At 45.9% G+C, this 17,140-nt stretch overlaps 1 protein-coding gene across 7 annotated transcripts in view; it reads left to right on the top strand.

The window, feature by feature from the left end:
* shroom3 (shroom family member 3) overlaps positions 1–17,140 on the top strand; it is a 42,144-nt gene that overhangs the window by 11,793 nt on the left and 13,211 nt on the right. For 3 of the 7 annotated variants that reach the window (XM_049019793.1, XM_049019798.1, XM_049019794.1), the window contains one exon: positions 10,032–10,160. In XM_049019793.1, coding sequence (XP_048875750.1) covers positions 10,032–10,160 — 129 coding nt within the window. Of the gene's footprint in view, positions 1–2,567; positions 2,921–7,399; positions 7,537–10,031; positions 10,161–14,705; positions 16,722–17,140 lie in introns of those variants that run through there. The other 4 variants (XM_049019799.1, XM_049019796.1, XM_049019797.1 and 1 more) reach the window with 3 other exon arrangements.

Raw genomic sequence — 17,140 nt, forward strand, 5'->3', positions numbered from 1 at the left:
TACACCAGTCACACCAGTGTGGGAATGTAGAAAGCAGGAGAATCGTTCCCGGCTCTTGAGAAGTCTGAAGATGGAACAAATGAGGATGTTGACTCTGGGAAGTCCTGAGCAAATAGGCAGCCTGATGTGGTATATATTGCTTGCCTTGATAAACAGAGAGTTGACTGTCATTACTGTGGGAGACTTGCAAGTGTGTTCAGTGGGTGCTGCTTTCTCACTGAAGAATGTGCTGCTGTTGGCGTACGTCTTGCTGAGAAAAAAAGAGTGGGAAATGTAGAACCTTTGACACAAGGTGGAGTACGATAGGATGAGGTTAACCATAGAGTTTCCGCGGGAAGACTTTTGGCCTGTAATAGATAGATAGCTGAGGTACATATGAGTATGACTTGAGAATACTCTTCTCAGAATGGTTTTTGTTCAGTCTGCACATGGACAACTAAACCTTTATTTGGAGCTCAGCTGGGGGGTTACTAAGTATGTTCAATAAGGCCAGTGACATTCAATGTAATGAGCAGCCATTCTGAAGCGCTTCCCGAAAGCAGCGAAAATTAAGCACGCACAAGGCAATGGATGTGAACCGCAACTCGGAATGTCCATTGAACAGGTAAAGTAAACCGTTTTATAGTTGAATTTAATCGTTTCTTCCTGACATAGTGGGACATGTATACTTCATATACGAGTACAGTATTTTAGTCATTTATATCCTTCAGCTGCTTTCTTAGGTGTGTGTTTGCCCAGTTGATGTGGCTGCACAGCAGGAAGTGTGTGACCTCTCACATGTGGCCTCTTGGTGAGTGTACCGGGCGAGCTCTCTGGACTGGTCGCACTGGGCCAGGTAAACCTCTTCCCTGACTTTATAAGTTGCCACCCTTTTTTAACGTTCCGGAGAGTAAATTAACTAAAATTTGACAGATTGGAATGTGGTAAATATTTAACAGTGCCATGCCAGGCTGTGCCAAAGCACTACGCACTTCTTTATAAGTAATATGAAACAGAGATAAAGTTTGTGTAAACTCAGCGCTGCCCTCAGTGCTGGACTCCAGGCCGGAATGAAGCATTTTTAATTGCCTGTTATTAGTAAAAATATTACATGGAATTATTGTTTAAGCCAGAGTCCCACTATATTGTTTACTGATTATAATAGAAATAGTTCTGTTTGCAACATTATTATAGAATATTGATATTAACATGAAATTAAATCATTATAGCCACATGACTGTCCTAGTATGAAAACAAATGTTTATGTTCAGGTATATTATACAGTATATCATAGTTACAGTTGTTTTGTTCCATGTTTGTGTGACAATGTCATAATTCATTTCTCATTAATATTTGCACATGAAGATAACGTGTTAAATTTGACTATTTCATGAAACAAGGTGTGGCCTCAGTTAGCCTGTGTCAAACTTCATGATGCTGACTCTGAACTTCTGAAGGGTCCCTCTACACAGGAGTTGCGATTGTAAGCTTATATTGACCCAGCTATCGTTTAATGCTATAGTTTAATACTGTCGTTTAATGCTATAGTTTATTGCTACAGTTTTAATGCTATGTAAAACTCAGAAAGCAGGAAAAGGCTACGACTTATCTGCTTTCTTGTCAGTTTTTTTTAATTTAAAATAAATACAGGGTTTTTTATGCTCACTTTTTATTTTCAGAAATGTTGTGCTTACGAAAGGCGTCAGTCAGGGTTGTTCTGACTATTTAATCGTATCGGAACTGCAGCTTCAGTTTTCCTCGCATGATCTCGACGATGCATCATTTTTGAAGCATTTTAAATAAGACGAGTTTAAAAGTGCTCGCAGTTTATGTCTCGTGCCGTGATATTAGAGATTGCTTGCCGAAACCCTGAATTTCACTCGGTTATTTTACTGGATGACCCCCTCCCAACCTAGTTACCCTGAAGCATTTAACAAAGATTTACATCATTAAATGGGTAATATATGAAGCTGTAAATATGGGGGGGGCACACCTGCTGTAGCAGCTATGTGGGACAAAAACAGACGGAAGAGGTGGCAGTTTTATAGGAGTTTTCTGTACAGCCCCTCTTGGGTCAGCCGGTGCTAATGTCTGCTTGTGATGTTGAATTTAGCATATGAGACAGATCTCACACTTGATGTGTGAACCAGGCACAGAGGCACACAGGGCTGGACATAAATCAAGGAACATTTTACAGATTATTATTTAACTTTATCAAAGCTTTACCTAAAGCTTTGTGTACTAGCCTTTATAATGGATGTGAGAATTAGCCGGTACAAGTGCTGCTTTCCCTTTAATAGGAAATACTAAAAAACGCACACCTAAAATAAATAAAACAAACAATGGCCGTGATGGTCTTGGCCTTATGCTTCCTTTGGGCGCTCTGGCAATGAACAATAGCGCCGGGCTACAGGAAGGAGGAAAATGATTACCCATTTTTTTCCCCTCCATTTTCAAAAAGGGGGATAGTAAGTTCCTCTAAAGTTTCACTCAGACTGAAAAAAAAACAATTCAGAGACAGAAAGAAGTGTCTAAAGATAAAAGTAGAAGGTTTGAGGAACCAGAGAGAGAGTGTAGTGGAACACCTGAGAGAGAGAGTTCCGAAGCAAGTGGGAGGCAAGAGCAGCCTATGACATCATGCCCGGTTTTTTTCTCGGCCCGTTCCCATTGGTCAGGAGGGGGGTAATTTGAACTGCATTCATGTGCCAGCTTTGAGCGTGTGACTGTGTCAGGTAGAAAGGGAGTGAACTGTGTTTGCTCTCATGATCAGCCCAGTAACTAATGTTATCTGTCGCTTTAGAAAACTGTAGCGTGTTTCCTGCTATCGGGATATTAAGAAAGGTTTTGGTTTTGCCTCTCATCGAAGCAAACCCTTGGACAGTTACTTAGGAGACAGTCTTTGGCAGTAACTTGATCTAACTGTGCTGTTCTCAAAGACAAGGTAAGAAAACCCTTCTTTGTTATTTTTGGAGACTGTCAGGAAATGTGAAGTGCCTCGTAGCTTTATTAAAGGCTTTTTCAAATGTACAAATAATATAGAGGAACTACATAAAGATGTAAACCACTGCTTGCAGCTTTGTGTACATATGTTTTGCAAATATTTGTCCTGTGTACGTGTTTTATTGGCATTGTATCAGTACTGGACAACTATTATAAGATTAGAACATTTTTTTCCCTTACAAAATTTGATGTCACCAAATTTAATTTTTTTATTAGCAATAAACATTGTTTAATTTATTGCAGTACTCTCCCTGTTTTTCTTATAGTTTTAAAAAGTAATAGAAGTAATAGGGAAGACAGCGATTACAGTTGTGGTTCCACAGATGAACTAGTTACCCATCTTTCACCACAAACAATCCACCAGGCGCCTGCAACTGCTTACGTTTCAAAGGATTCCCAGTCACACAAAGCTTTTTAATGACAGATTTATTCATGGAAAGAAATGTATGCCCGTTGCACAAATATTTTGGAATGTCACTAAGGTGGAGAAGGCCAGGTAGTGAGTGCTTTCTTATAATTAATATTAATATTCTGCATATGTCTGCAAACTTCTAGAGTGATTTTAGTCATGTGTGGCTGAAGTTCAGTTCTGTTAGGTTGTTGCGGGTCTAAAATATTTCTGTAGCCCAATTTCTGTGTTTCTTTATACAAAAAATATATAGATCTCGGGATTCGGTGATGAGTAGCTTGTATATCTAATAAATTCAGTTAAAATATTATAATAGTGTACGTTAACTTAAGCAAATCCTGTTTTATCATGGATTGCTTGAGCCAGGGCTTGCAGAATATTTATTTGTCGATTAGTTGTGTTTTTCACTTAATTTTTACTTAATTTTCTGACTGCCAGCAGTCTTACTATCATATTGCCATTGACAAAATCATATACAGATAAAAAGAGCTTTTGCTATTTTGTAAGTTGTACAGTTTTCTTCTCGCCTTGATAATCGTGCAGCTCTTAACATTGCAGATTATTGCTTTGTAAATTAATGAAATCGTTATGTTGCATGTATCCTGGCATCCATCTGTCTTCCAGCTTGTACTGGACGTGACATTTTTAATCTCCATACTGTTGATGCCTTTCCTGGAGAATGTTTATGTATTTTGAATTGTCGGACGGAGGATTCATCCTGTTGGCATCGGAGTTGGAGTAAATGACAGGCTTTCAGAAAGTGCATAGCTGATTACCTTCAGGAAGCACAGGGCAGAAGTCAGGGCCCACACTGGGCGGGGTAGCAGGCCATCGCGAGGCACATGGACTATGTACAAGTTACAGACACCAGCTCAGGTACCTGCATGCTCTGAGGTCGCAGAAAACAGCTGCGGTGTTAGTAGGAGATTTGCACAAACACATGCAGACATGGAAATTATAGGGCATCACATTATTGATCTGGAAATATCAGTGCTAATAATTACTGTAAAGTACAGTGAATACACTCCTCCCATTTTAATGAAAAAGAAGTGGCATTCAGTATTTAGACCGGGGTGGATTTACCATAGGACGAGTGCAGGCAGCCGTCTGAAGGCCCTGAAAACTAATTGAAGGCCCCATTAAGACAGAATTTCCAGAAGTTAGGTTTATGGATATAAGATAATATGATTGGTTAAATTATAACATGTTTTGTTATTTGTATTTTTAGTGACAGTTTTCAGGATAGACAAAGTTGCCCCCTGTCCCGGCTGTAATGGACTATTCCTACTTTGCCAACTACGTTACTCAGCTTTACTTTCACACTGCGGTCTAGTGGTAGGCTGCTGACTGTTACCCTGGCAAGTGAAGTAGCCTAACAGAAGAAGGAAAGGGTACAAAGGTAATACACTGACATTACACCAATACAGACTAAAGTCAAGACTAATGTTAGCCACAGGGCACGGTGAGGCATGGGCTATCCTAGGCTACAGCCTAAGGCCACGACAAAAGGGACAGTGTTTAAACTTCTTAAATTTGGCCGATCAATCCTCCAAAGTGATATGCCACTTTCCCCCCCCCCCCCCATCAGTAAATTTTACCAACACCACTTTCACCCCCCCACCCTGATCGGTAAGCTTTGAGATTCCCTCTGCTTTCTCTATTACCTATACCGAGGGAGGCCCTACCGATGTCAACCTAACACCCCCAGAGAAGTTAGACCGCCCCTGATTCAGACCATCCAACATCATCATTCTGTATTCTCCAATGAAATGCATGCATGCTGTTCATGGATACTGTTGGATACTCGGTTGCATGTTTATATTACCTGGTAGGAGCTGCATTGTCTTCTTTATGTACTCTGATGTTACTCTGTCACATTGATGTGTGATGTGAGAAGGGAAATGTCTCTGTGGGATACGTCAGAGCTTTTTCCTGGCCAGCTCATTAGATTTTCAGATAATAGGATTTAAAAAAAAACATCTTAGGCCTGTGTCATCTAATTTACTTGTAATAAAGTGGAAGAAGTAAGATTTACGCTGCCAGATAGCCTTGAAAAACCCCTGGAATAATCCAGAGTGCTGGTGCCAGGGCAGCTGTGGATTCACTGTGAACAATGCAGACCTGTGTCATTTTAAGTTTATTTTAATCATGTGGAGTGTTTCTGATGCTTCTCCTGCTGGTTGTCTGCCTGCTCTTAAAGTGCATTTGAGTGTTTTAAACACGACAAATGAAAGGTGTGATAAAGGATGCGTCTCAAGAAAAGCAGAGAAGTAAACACTTGGGTTGTGGCTTGTAGTTTATCTGTTAGATAGACTGCAGAAATGTATTTGTTTTTTTTTTTATATAAAAACATCATTTGAGTCTTCATGTTGACGTTTTATCAGTTTCAAGGGGCAAGCCCAAGTCAAGACTATATTGTGATATTTTTTAATGGATTATTCCTGGAATACCTAACAAACTGTTAATCAATCTTTTATTTTTAAATGTGTTGTCCATGTGAAATAATTATGTCCGGAGAACATGCAAACTCCACATGACAGATGGAGAACATTCAAACTCTACATGACGGATGGAGAACATGCAAACTCCACATGACAGAAATATTTAATTAATAACTCATTTGAAGTTATAGATAAAAACCATGTCTTCATAATTTCCTACCATTATGCCAACAAAGACAGCAACATCCATTCTTAAAGGTTTTTATCCTGTAGAATTTATATGTATCAGTTTTATTTGGTTTACACAGGAAAGTATTCTCTACTTACGACACCTGGTGATGTCAGTAGTCAGTATTAATAGATAACAAGCGAACACGCAATTTGTAAATGTGTAACAATGAATAAGTTATAAGCTTTTCTGTAGTCACAGATAGCAGAATAATATGTACAGCATGCGTATATTATGTGAGGGTGACAAAATATTTCTTTGCAAATTACACTTCTGTACTTCTGTACAAATTAAATAGACTTGTGCAGGGTTTAGTGCATCAAAGAGTGCAGATGGTTGCCTGTCGCCCTGGATACCACCTGGGTTACCCTGAAGCCGGAGACTCTGGCATGCGAGGAATGCATGCAGCATGCTTGAGTGGAGAACTACAGAGCTATACCTTGCCCTGCTGTAGACCAGTCCTGTTTTTATAGGCTCGATGTAATATGAACACTACTAATAGAAAGCATGTAAAATGTAGTGTATCAGGCTGATGTATCAAACTGAGTGTCATTGTGCTATTTCTAGTATTTCAATGAAAGTGTAAAGTCAATAGTCCATTATATTTCCGTTTATACCTTATCTCACCTAAAGATGCCTCACACATTATCAGCTTTTGCAGCAGTAGTATCCAGGCTAAGGAAAGGAATTTGCTTTTTTTCGCTCCCCAAACCTTTGTCCATGTATGTAATTTCCCAAAGTTCAATTTTTGTTGTCAAGGAAATTCTTTTTCCTAAAAAGACTGAAATCTGCCTCTCTGAGCATTTAACACATTCACTTCTGTGCCAAGAAAGACAACACACTTCTGTTAAGAGTCACAGACATGTTCACCCAGGGGGTACATTTTTAGGTAGAGCTAGCTAGCACCAGCTAGGACCCTCTTTGGTCCCAGAACCTCTTTAAGGTTAAACAAGTTGTGCAGGTTCTACGTACCGCTGCTGTACTAAGCTGTTATTTTTGCACTTGTGACCTTCCTGTTAGCTTGACCGAGTCTGGCCATTCTCTTCTGACCTCCAACGTTGATATTATTTGAGCACAGAAATGCTATTTACCGGATGGTTTTTCTTCCATCGCCCCATGCCCTGTAACCTATATCCACTGTAGCGCGTGAAAAATCTCAGGAGGCTGGCTGTTTCTGAGATGTTGCAGCCATCGGGTATGACACCAACAACTGAACCATGTTTATAATCAGGTAGATCATGCATCATAGCCGCTTAAATGCTTAGTCAAACAGGAAGTGGACCTCCTGACCCCATCTGGCCGCACGGCGTATGTCTGTTGATGATTTGTCTTTTTTCACAGAGAGTACACAGCAGAAGCCACACCCGAAGCAGTCATTACTGCGAGAGAAGGCAGCTCATTTGCTCTTTCAGAGAAAGGAGAGGAAAGCTCGCGGGAGATCGAGCATTTGTCGACATGGGAATATGATCTATCTACAGGTGCAGTTTTTTGCGATTTAGATGAGCCGGTTTCAGAACTTGGTTCGGAGCTGGTTTATTTTGAAATGTGGTGACGATCGTAGCCGCAGGTGAAAATTATTGGCGCCGTGTATTGTCACTTTAAGTGTGTCACATTTGGAAAAGCAAAATATTAAACGGTATTTTTGAGTTTGCAGGAATGAAGGATTCAACAACTGGCAGAATCATTTTGGGTTTCTCTATGGTTGGTCCATTGGTTATGGTATGCAAATATGGAAGAGATGGGGGGGAGGGGGGGGCGTTTTGGCCAAGACTGCTACATACGATGCTGTAAAATTAGGCGTACTGGTTGCCAGTGTTCATTTACATCATAACTAGCATCTTTGAGATATTTAGTATTTTTGGAAGTAAAATAATTCATTATGACCGCCATACTTATTCACGCTTCTTTATATGTACTTTATAAGACCTATGCATAGAACATTACAAAGTTAAAGAAGTATGAGCATAGATATTTTATGGGCTAAAGATGGTCAGTGGATAGCAGTAGGTGTGTGTGTATGTGAGAGAGAGAGAGAGAGAGAGAGAGAGCTGTACTAAATGTCCCCACGATGTGATAAAAACCTGTCGTATTTTTTCGGTCCCCACAGGGGAAACTTCAATTTTTATAAAAATGTGTGATTGCAATCAAACAACTAAAAATTCCAAAAGGCTGGTGTTTTGTTTGGTTGTTTATGGTTGAGGTTAGGGCAGGGTAGGGGTTAGGGCTGTCATTGGACTGTTGGGATTTGGGTTTTCCCCATAGAAACGAATACAAACATGTATGTGTGCAGTATGTGTCCTGTGACGGACTGTTATATTCCCAAGTGTGTCTGCTTCCCTGGAAGATGGACGGATAAAAACTGAGGCGCCCTATTGTTCAGATACTTCTGCGATTTGTCAGTATTTTAGTAGCCACTGACGGGCCAGCAGTAGGCCTTGTCATTGTCTTCATTATCACTGACACTGACATCCTTGATCACATCTTGCTTTGATCATTGTGTTTGACTGCAGTTAGAAGAACTAGTTCTTCTGGTTCATTTTTCAGCACCAAATAACGGTCAGCAAAAATGTTGGTAATTGTATCGTGCATATAATATATCTGAACGGATTTTGATTATTATTTTTTTTGTCTAAAATATGTATATTTATATAATAATATAATATACATATGGAAGCCCGTTCACGCCGCATAAAATAAAACATAGTTGAAATTATGAGATACTAAGTCGAAATCAGGAGATAACCCAGACCAATCACATTGGTTCATATTCACAGCCTACACCTCATATTAGATATTTCCAGCTGCCATATCGTTTTACAAAAGCAAGCCACTTTTGACTTGGTATCGCTTTATTTTGCCATACGGTACCACAGATGTGCTTTTGGTAGCTTTCATAGTAGACAGTCATGTAAGTGGCATTTTCTGGCAATAGACTCGACAGTAACCACAAGGACTGCCACACAGTTGGCACACTGATGTCACACAGTGACAGCTGTGTGCCGCAGTGCACACATTCTCTTTTGATAACTTTTGTACAGTGCATTCCTGAGCTCATTTATTTGTGTGCACCTTTGATAACTATAAAACTAACGCAGGCCCTGCCCATCTTACATGCCCAGTCAGTATGTCCATAATGGGCACAGCACAGGGCACAGCATCCTGCCAACGATTATTCTTTAGGGCACACTTTAAAGATAAAACGACGATAGACTGCACAGCAACTGTAAGCTTAAAAGGCCACGATTCTTTGTTTTAAAAAAATGTTTTGAATTTTAACTTTGATTTCTTTGGTTCTCAAACCAAAAAACAGAACTTAAAAATGTTTTCCCAATTCAGTGGTTCGGTAGTGTAAAATCCTTTTCATAATTACCAGTATTTTGTAATCAGTTACAAAAAACATTATAAATACCTCCAAATATATATCAGTCAATCAGTCCACAGAGTTTACTTTACAGACATTTAAAAGAAAGTAATTAAAATAAGCATACACAGAAAAAAAAAATTATAAAATAGAATCAGTTTTAAAAATTAGTCCTGGAGGAGGAAGTGAATACTGCCTTTCTAAGTGCTTCTAAGTGTTTGCTTTAGTGCCAGCAAATGCTCCTGAATGGTTCGAATTTTATTTTATATGCTTAGCAGTTGTTTCTGGGGACTGATATCAGCGTGGTGTGTGGCAGGTAAGCCTCTATGCTTCTGATCAGAAGGTTGCCTGTTTGAATCCCAGGATCAGTAAGGCCCTTGACCCTCGGTTGCTCCAGGGGCTGCCTCAAGTGTGTGTCTCTGGATAAAAGCATCTATTAAATAAATCGTAAATGCACTCAGGATCAAGGTCACAATCCGATGCCACGAAAGCCAGATCCCTTGTGATCCTTGCATTAACAGATCCTCCAGATGGGTCTGTTTCTGTCAGTGAGGCTCTGAGGTTTCATGCGATCTTGGTGTGTTTAGCCACTCCTCTCTATGTCATACCCAGGGAATGTAGTCCGGACCCCCGCTGCAGTGAAGCGGCCAGGCAGCGCCCTGCCAACCTCCCCTTCAGCCAAGGACACCCACAGGGCAGCCAGGACTGTGCTGGCGGAGTGAAACTGCGTATCAGGGACAGGTCTGTATCAGGAGCGCCTTAATCATGCCTGGCCAAGTCCTGAGGGTGTGGGTGAATAATGCCTTTCTAAGTATTTGCTTAAGTAGGCAGAGAATTGACTGTGTATTCAGCTTGATATTCTGGTAACTCTGACGTTCTACTATCCGCAAAATGGAAAATACCACTGTTTTCCACATTTTGTAAAATACTGTGATCATCCTTAATTTCTCTTGGGGGCTTAAAAAAATCAGTCAATTATATCAATCTGTCTGCCTGCCTATCTGTTTCTGTCTACCTGTCTTTCTGCCTTCCTGTCTGTCTGTCTGCTGGTCTGTCTGTCTGTCTCTCTGTCTGTCTGCCTGCCTGTCTGTCTTTCTTTCTCTCTGCCTGCCTGTCTGCCTATCTCTGTGTGCCTGTCTCTCTGTCTGACTATCTGTCTGTCTGCCTGCCTGAATGTCTGCCTGCCTGTCTGTCTATCTGCTGGTCTGTCTCTCTGTCTGTCTGCCTGTCTGTCTTTCTTTCTCTCTGCCTGCCTGTCTGCCTATCTCTGTGTGCCTGTCTCTCTGTCTGACTATCTGTCTGCCTGCCTGCCTGAATGTCTGGCTTCCTGTCTGTCTAGCTCTGTCTGCCTGTCTAAAGTAGACGTATTACATCCTGGCTTTTTACAGCTCAACAGCTCATAGACTATTTGAGGGCAAGCTACTGTTAATGGGTACATTTCCTGTATCAGCGAGTTAGTATGCGGGATAGTCATTTTGTAGGCTTTATGATGGAGGAATTCTTGGTGGTCATTGAGTCTAGATAAATAATAACTGGATTTGCATTTCAGTCACTGCTAATATTGGCAGATTGACCAATTTACCATTAAGTTGGCTTCAAAGAAGCAGCAATATAACACAACTTCAGGAAGGAGAATAAGCACTGGGCAGGGAACCCCATCGCCTACACAATAGCATGAATTCCTTAAGGCGAGGATCTTTAGGTTTCTTAAGGAGTTTGATTGATTCAGTAACAAGATTCATTAATACCTTTCTCATTGACAAAGTGTCATGACCCGGCTCGTCGGCTCCTCGTGTGTGCCACGCCCCCTGATTACCCGCGTGTGCGTCCCTGATTGTCTCCAGCCTTGTCTGATTACTTTGCTTAGTCTTGTCCTGTTTTAAGTCCTGGTCTTGCCTGTTACCCTTGTCCGTCATTGTGGATGTTTGCTAGTCCCTGTCCGATGTTCCCTAGTCCCCGTTACTCCAATAAAACCCCGTTATTCCCCGTACCTGGTTTCCCTTGCCTGTTTCCCGCACGATCGCCGTCTCCAGTATTTCCGGATCGTGACAGAATGACGGACCCAAAGAAGAAGCAGAGAGGAAGGAAGAGGCTCCCTCAAGAGCCGATCTCTCTCGGCGCCTGCTCGCTCTCCAGGCTTTGGCTTCCGGCGGAGGACGAGAGGGAGGTACCTGCCCTACCTCCAGCCCGGGGGCCGACCACACGCGTCCCCGATCCTGCGTGGAAGTACTGGCTCTCAAGTGAGGACGAGGACGAGGAGCCCTTCCACTACCCGGAGCCAGAAGCCTTTTTTCCACCGTCCGTTTTTACGGACATCGCGCCGCCTCCCGCAACCGCCAGGCGCCTGCGAGGGAGACGGAGGAGAACGGCGATCGCCCGTACGGAGGACCTCCCTCCGTCATTGCCGGCGGACCCCGCTCCCGTGCGGCCGCCATTGCCGGCGGACACCGCTCCCGTGCGGCCTCCATTGCCGGCGGACACCGCTCCCGTGCGGCCTCCATTGCCGGCGGACACCGCTCCCGTGCGGCCTCCATTGCCGGCGGACACCGCTCCCGTGCGGCCGCCATTGCCGGCGGACCCCGTTCCCGTGCGGCCGCCGCCGCCTGCGCAGCCGTCTTCGCTGCCGCCTCCACCCATGATCCTCGCTGACAGGTACTTCACCCTCCAAGGACTGTATTGGAGGGTGATGGGAGAACCGGCCCCACAGGGCCCTCCGGAGGGGGAAAAGCTCGCAGTGCAACTAGGGCAGGATTTCGCCTCTTTCACTCCAGAATCCCCGTATTCAGATCTGGAGAGGATGGCTGAAGACCTCCGGAGGCTGATCAAGCTCCGGAGAGCTCCGGAAGCGCCCCCTTCGCCTGCAGCTCCAGGGCAGGCGCCCCCACTGCAGCAGCCTGCAGCTCCAGGGCAGGCGCCCCCACTGCCTCCAGTTCCTGACCGTGCTCCAGTTCCTGCAGAGGCACCCCCTCTGCAGCCGCCTGCTGCAGCTCCCGGGCAGGCGCCCCCACTGCAGCCACCTGCTGCAGCTCCAGGGCAGGTGCCCCCACTGCAGCCACCTGCAGCTCCAGGGCAGGCGCCCCCTCTGCAGCCGCCTGCTGCAGCTCCCGGGCCGGCGCCCCCACTGCAGCCACCTCCAGTTCCTGACCGTGCTCCAGTTCCTGCAGAGGCACCCCCTCTGCAGCCGCCTGCTGCAGCTCCCGGGCAGGCGCCCCCACTGCAGCCACCTGCTGCAGCTCCAGGGCAGGTGCCCCCACTGCAGCCACCTGCAGCTCCAGGGCAGGCGCCCCCTCTGCAGCCGCCTGCTGCAGCTCCCGGGCCGGCGCCCCCACTGCAGCCACCTCCAGTTCCTGACCGCGCTCCAGTTCCTGACCGCGCTCCAGTTCCTGACCGCGCTCCAGTTCCTGACCGTGCTCCAGTTCCTGCAGAGGCACCCCCTCTGCAGCCGCCTGCTGCAGCTCCCGGGCAGGCGCCCCCACTGCAGCCACCTGCTGCAGCTCCAGGGCAGGTGCCCCCACTGCAGCCACCTGCAGCTCCAGGGCAGGCGCCCCCTCTGCAGCCGCCTGCTGCAGCTCCCGGGCCGGCGCCCCCACTGCAGCCACCTCCAGTTCCTGACCGCGCTCCAGTTCCTGACCGCGCTCCAGTTCCTGACCGCGCTCCAGTTCCTGACCACGCTCTAGTTCCCGGGCAGGCGCCCCCCCCGCGGCCTGGCCGTGTTCCTGTCCCGGCGCCCCGGCGACCTGACCGTGTTCCTGTCCCGGCGCCCCGGCGACCTGACCGTGTTCCTGTCCCGGCGCCCCCTCCGCCTGCAGCAGCTCCAGAGGCGCCCCCTCCGCCTGCAGCAGCTCCAGAGGCGCCCCCTCCGCCTGCAGCAGCTCCAGAGGCGCCCCCTCCGCCTGCAGCAGCTCCAGAGGCGCCCCCTCCGCCTGCAGCAGCTCCAGAGGCGCCCCCTCCGCCTGCAGCAGCTCCAGTCCCTGTCCTAGTCCCCGAGGTGGTCCTGGACAACTCCATCTTGGCTCCTCCCTCTTCGGAGGTGGAGGAGCTGGAATGGGACCCCTCGGGGACAGAACTCGTAACCCCTAGTCCCTCGCCCCGGCGAGATCGACCCCGAACTAGGGTCGGCTTGTCTGTGTCCCGCAGGGGAAGGGGACACAGACGCAGGGCTGGGGTCCCGCCCGCCCTGCCCCCTGGCTCGCCCTCCCTCGCCTGCGCTGGGGCTCGGTTGGCGCCTGCGGGTCCTGGCCCTCCGCGTCGGCTGTCGCCTGCAGGTCCCTCTCCGGTGCCTCGTCGCCCTGCCTCGCTCCCCTCTCTGGGTCCTGGTCGGTCGCCTGGGGGTTCCCCGACGGCGGCTCCTCGGTCGCCTGCGGGGCCCTTACCTCCGGCCCTTTCCCGGACGTCGCCGCCTGCTGCGGCTCCCCCCTTCTCCGGGCCTTCGCCCTGGCCCCTTCCTACTCCCTCGTCCCCTTCCCCGGTGCTCCCTCCTGCTCCCTCCCTGGCCCCTCCGCGGGTCCCGCGCCCTGGCTCCTCGGCCCCTCCGGGGTCCCCTCCGGCTCCGGCCTCCCGGCCGCCTGCGGCCCCTTCGGCTGCCTCCCGTCGCCCGCTGGGGCTCCCTCGGGCTCCCCTTGGTACCCCCTCCTTCTCGCCCTATGCCTCTGCCTTCGTACCTCATGTCTTTGCCCCGTCTGCTTTTGTTCCTCGCCCGTCTGTTCCGCCCTTTCCTGCTCCTCGTTTCCCGATGTTCCCTCCTTGCACTCCCGCTCCTAGTGTCCCGCCTGTCCCTCCTATCTCTCCCTTCCTGGTCTGTCTCTCCGCTTTCCCGGTCCTGTGTCGAGTCGTGTCTTACGTTCTGTCTCTCGCTATGTTTTGTGCCTCTGTCCTGTTTCCGGTCTCTCGTTAGTTTTGTTCTTTTCTCGGTCCCGGTTCCTGTGTCCCGTTCGTCGCCTCCTCCCTGGCGCGCCCGGTGAAGCGCGCCTTTGGGGGGGGGTTCTGTCATGACCCGGCTCGTCGGCTCCTCGTGTGTGCCACGCCCCCTGATTACCCGCGTGTGCGTCCCTGATTGTCTCCAGCCTTGTCTGATTACTTTGCTTAGTCTTGTCCTGTTTTAAGTCCTGGTCTTGCCTGTTACCCTTGTCCGTCATTGTGGATGTTTGCTAGTCCCTGTCCGATGTTCCCTAGTCCCCGTTACTCCAATAAAACCCCGTTATTCCCCGTACCTGGTTTCCCTTGCCTGTTTCCCGCACGATCGCCGTCTCCAGTATTTCCGGATCGTGACACAAAGTGTTTTTTTATTGTATTATTGCAACATTTTCTGTGAACTAGTACACAAAAATATCTGTTTCTGAAATGCTGGAAGCAGCCTGTTTGGCACTGGCGGCTGTACCAGTTTGGCAATTGCTTAGATCATGGGTATTTCCCATTCTTAAACTTTGCCAAACAGTAACCAGACCTCTTGACCCTTTCTGTGTGCTTTATGTATTGAGCAAGTGTGCCTGTTTTTCTGCTTATGTATGTATGTGAATAAAGCAGTTATCACTTCAAATTAAGGATTTGTACACTGATAGTATTATTGACTGAGCTAAAACCTTTGGAATACAAAGTTTAATAGATACACTGATGTGTCTGGTGCCAGTATAGAAGCAGATTTATGTAGATGGTGTTGATATTATTTATTAACTTTGCACTGGGGTGATACATTTGTAACCTACATAGTTTTCTAATGACCTGTCTGACATATTTGTCTGGAATAATGAAACTGTAGTTTACATTTAGAGATTTTTCACAAGGGAACAGACGGGTTGAGGGCGTACAGCCTTACACCCGTCCTAAACTGGAATGGGATTGGAAGGTTCAGTACTTTTTTGAATACATGCTTAAAGTGCACCTGTCTGTCATTCCTATCCTAGCAGGCTACAGAGCTTAGAACAGAGTGATCCTGTGTAAAAACACAATGGAGTAACTGTCACTATTCTGTTAGAATTTGTGTTTGGCAGCTGTTTAACCTTGAAATGGCATGAAATGGCAATCCTTGTTCTTGGCAATTTATATGATAGATACAAACAAGATTTTTGGCTTTATTATGATCAATATTGACGATATTTCATTGAAGAAAATGCCAGACTTCTTGTTCTTTTGAGTTGACGGTGAATGTTATAATTTTACCAGCTGTAACATAATTTCAGTAATTTTTTTGTTATAATTGTGCAAATTGCACACACTGAAAAAATTCCTGAAACTCCTGAAGCATTTGTCATTTTTGTAACTTGGAAAACTTTGAGTCAGGCAGGCCAGACTGTAATGCTAACCCCTTCCTCTATAATCTGTCGTCTAATTTCAGCTTCCTTGCAGATCAAAAGATTGCCACTGACTTTGTTCATAGCACAGATAATTTTTCCTTTCTGAAACACGCCCTGATCATCTTGCCTCATTGACATGGCGAAGAATAGACCTTCAGTTAGTTACTGCCGGAGTCCGCGTAGAATCGGCATCTCTGATGACTCTCTTGTTTTCGGTGCTGTTGTGATGTCGAGTATCATGGGAAAACTGAAAAGACTTTCATCTGGGAATCCCAGAACGTAAATGTCTGGAAGTCCATCTGTTTGATCGGGCTGAATTTTATTTCAGAGCTTATTTAGTTTACAATATAGAACCAATAAAATGGGTTTCAAATAGCTTTGGCAGCGCGCATTTAGCAGTGGCACAGATACCTCTTTTTATAATATCCCCTTGTCATTGAAATAGGAGATTTAAGTAAAGCAGACATATTTCAAATGTAGGATTTAGTTGCTCACTGTCTCAGGTTTGAGTCACGTGTTGATTGACAGGAATTGAATAAGACAAAAAGATGCACAGTGCTACTTTTGTTCCTCCACCACGTGTTGTCATGAGTCTGGTCTCCCTTAGGGCCATTTTCAGGCAATAAACATTCATTTTTGATACGGGGATTTTCATTCGATTTCTCGTTTTTCCGATTGTGTTCTGTTTGTTCCCTGTGAGCATCTGTTCAGCTCGGGGCAGGATGTTTACTTTACGTTTTTATCGTATTTGAGGTAATGACTGCTAATTGCCTGTCTTAATGAGCGCTGGTCGCATAGTCCTGCCCGCCAGCCTCTCGCTGGCTGCCACTTCAGTGTAGCGGGTGCAGCGGGACACCATGGAGCTTCTGGGAGCCTTTTATCGGAGAAAATTCCGAAGGAAACAAAAGAGTTTGGATCTGTCAGAGGGGGCACTATGCAAGTCTCCCTCCGAGAGCAGCGTCAACAGTCTGGCCACCGGGCTGATCTCAAAGGTCCTGCGGATGACGGCTAGGTAACTGGTGCTCGGGGTCGCAGCCCGTGTGGATTGTCGCTGGGCAGCCATTTACGTGCTCTCAGAATTCTCCACGGCCCGTCCACATTGGGTTATTTGTGTGTTATCTCTGCTGTTTCATTTAGGGTAACGTTTGTAGATTTCGTATTTAATAAATTGAGGGTGATCTTTTTTAAGCATTAGGTAAAACCCGCCTAATTTTGCTTGGCCAACGATTCCCTTTTTATCTTTTTAAAACAATAATTTATTATCAGGTTACTAGTTTAGTCGAGGTTCTGACTTAAATAATGGTGAAAAAATGAAAAGTTTCGGTACTTTCTTTTACGATATCAGTATTTTCCTACTTCTGTCTTGTAGGGTATTTAATAGGTATTTTAGTAAGTAAATGATTGAGAAGTATTTTACATAGAAGGTGTAAG

Source organism: Brienomyrus brachyistius, chromosome 7 (genome assembly GCF_023856365.1).
Source record: "Brienomyrus brachyistius isolate T26 chromosome 7, BBRACH_0.4, whole genome shotgun sequence".
NCBI lineage: Eukaryota > Metazoa > Chordata > Actinopteri > Osteoglossiformes > Mormyridae > Brienomyrus > Brienomyrus brachyistius.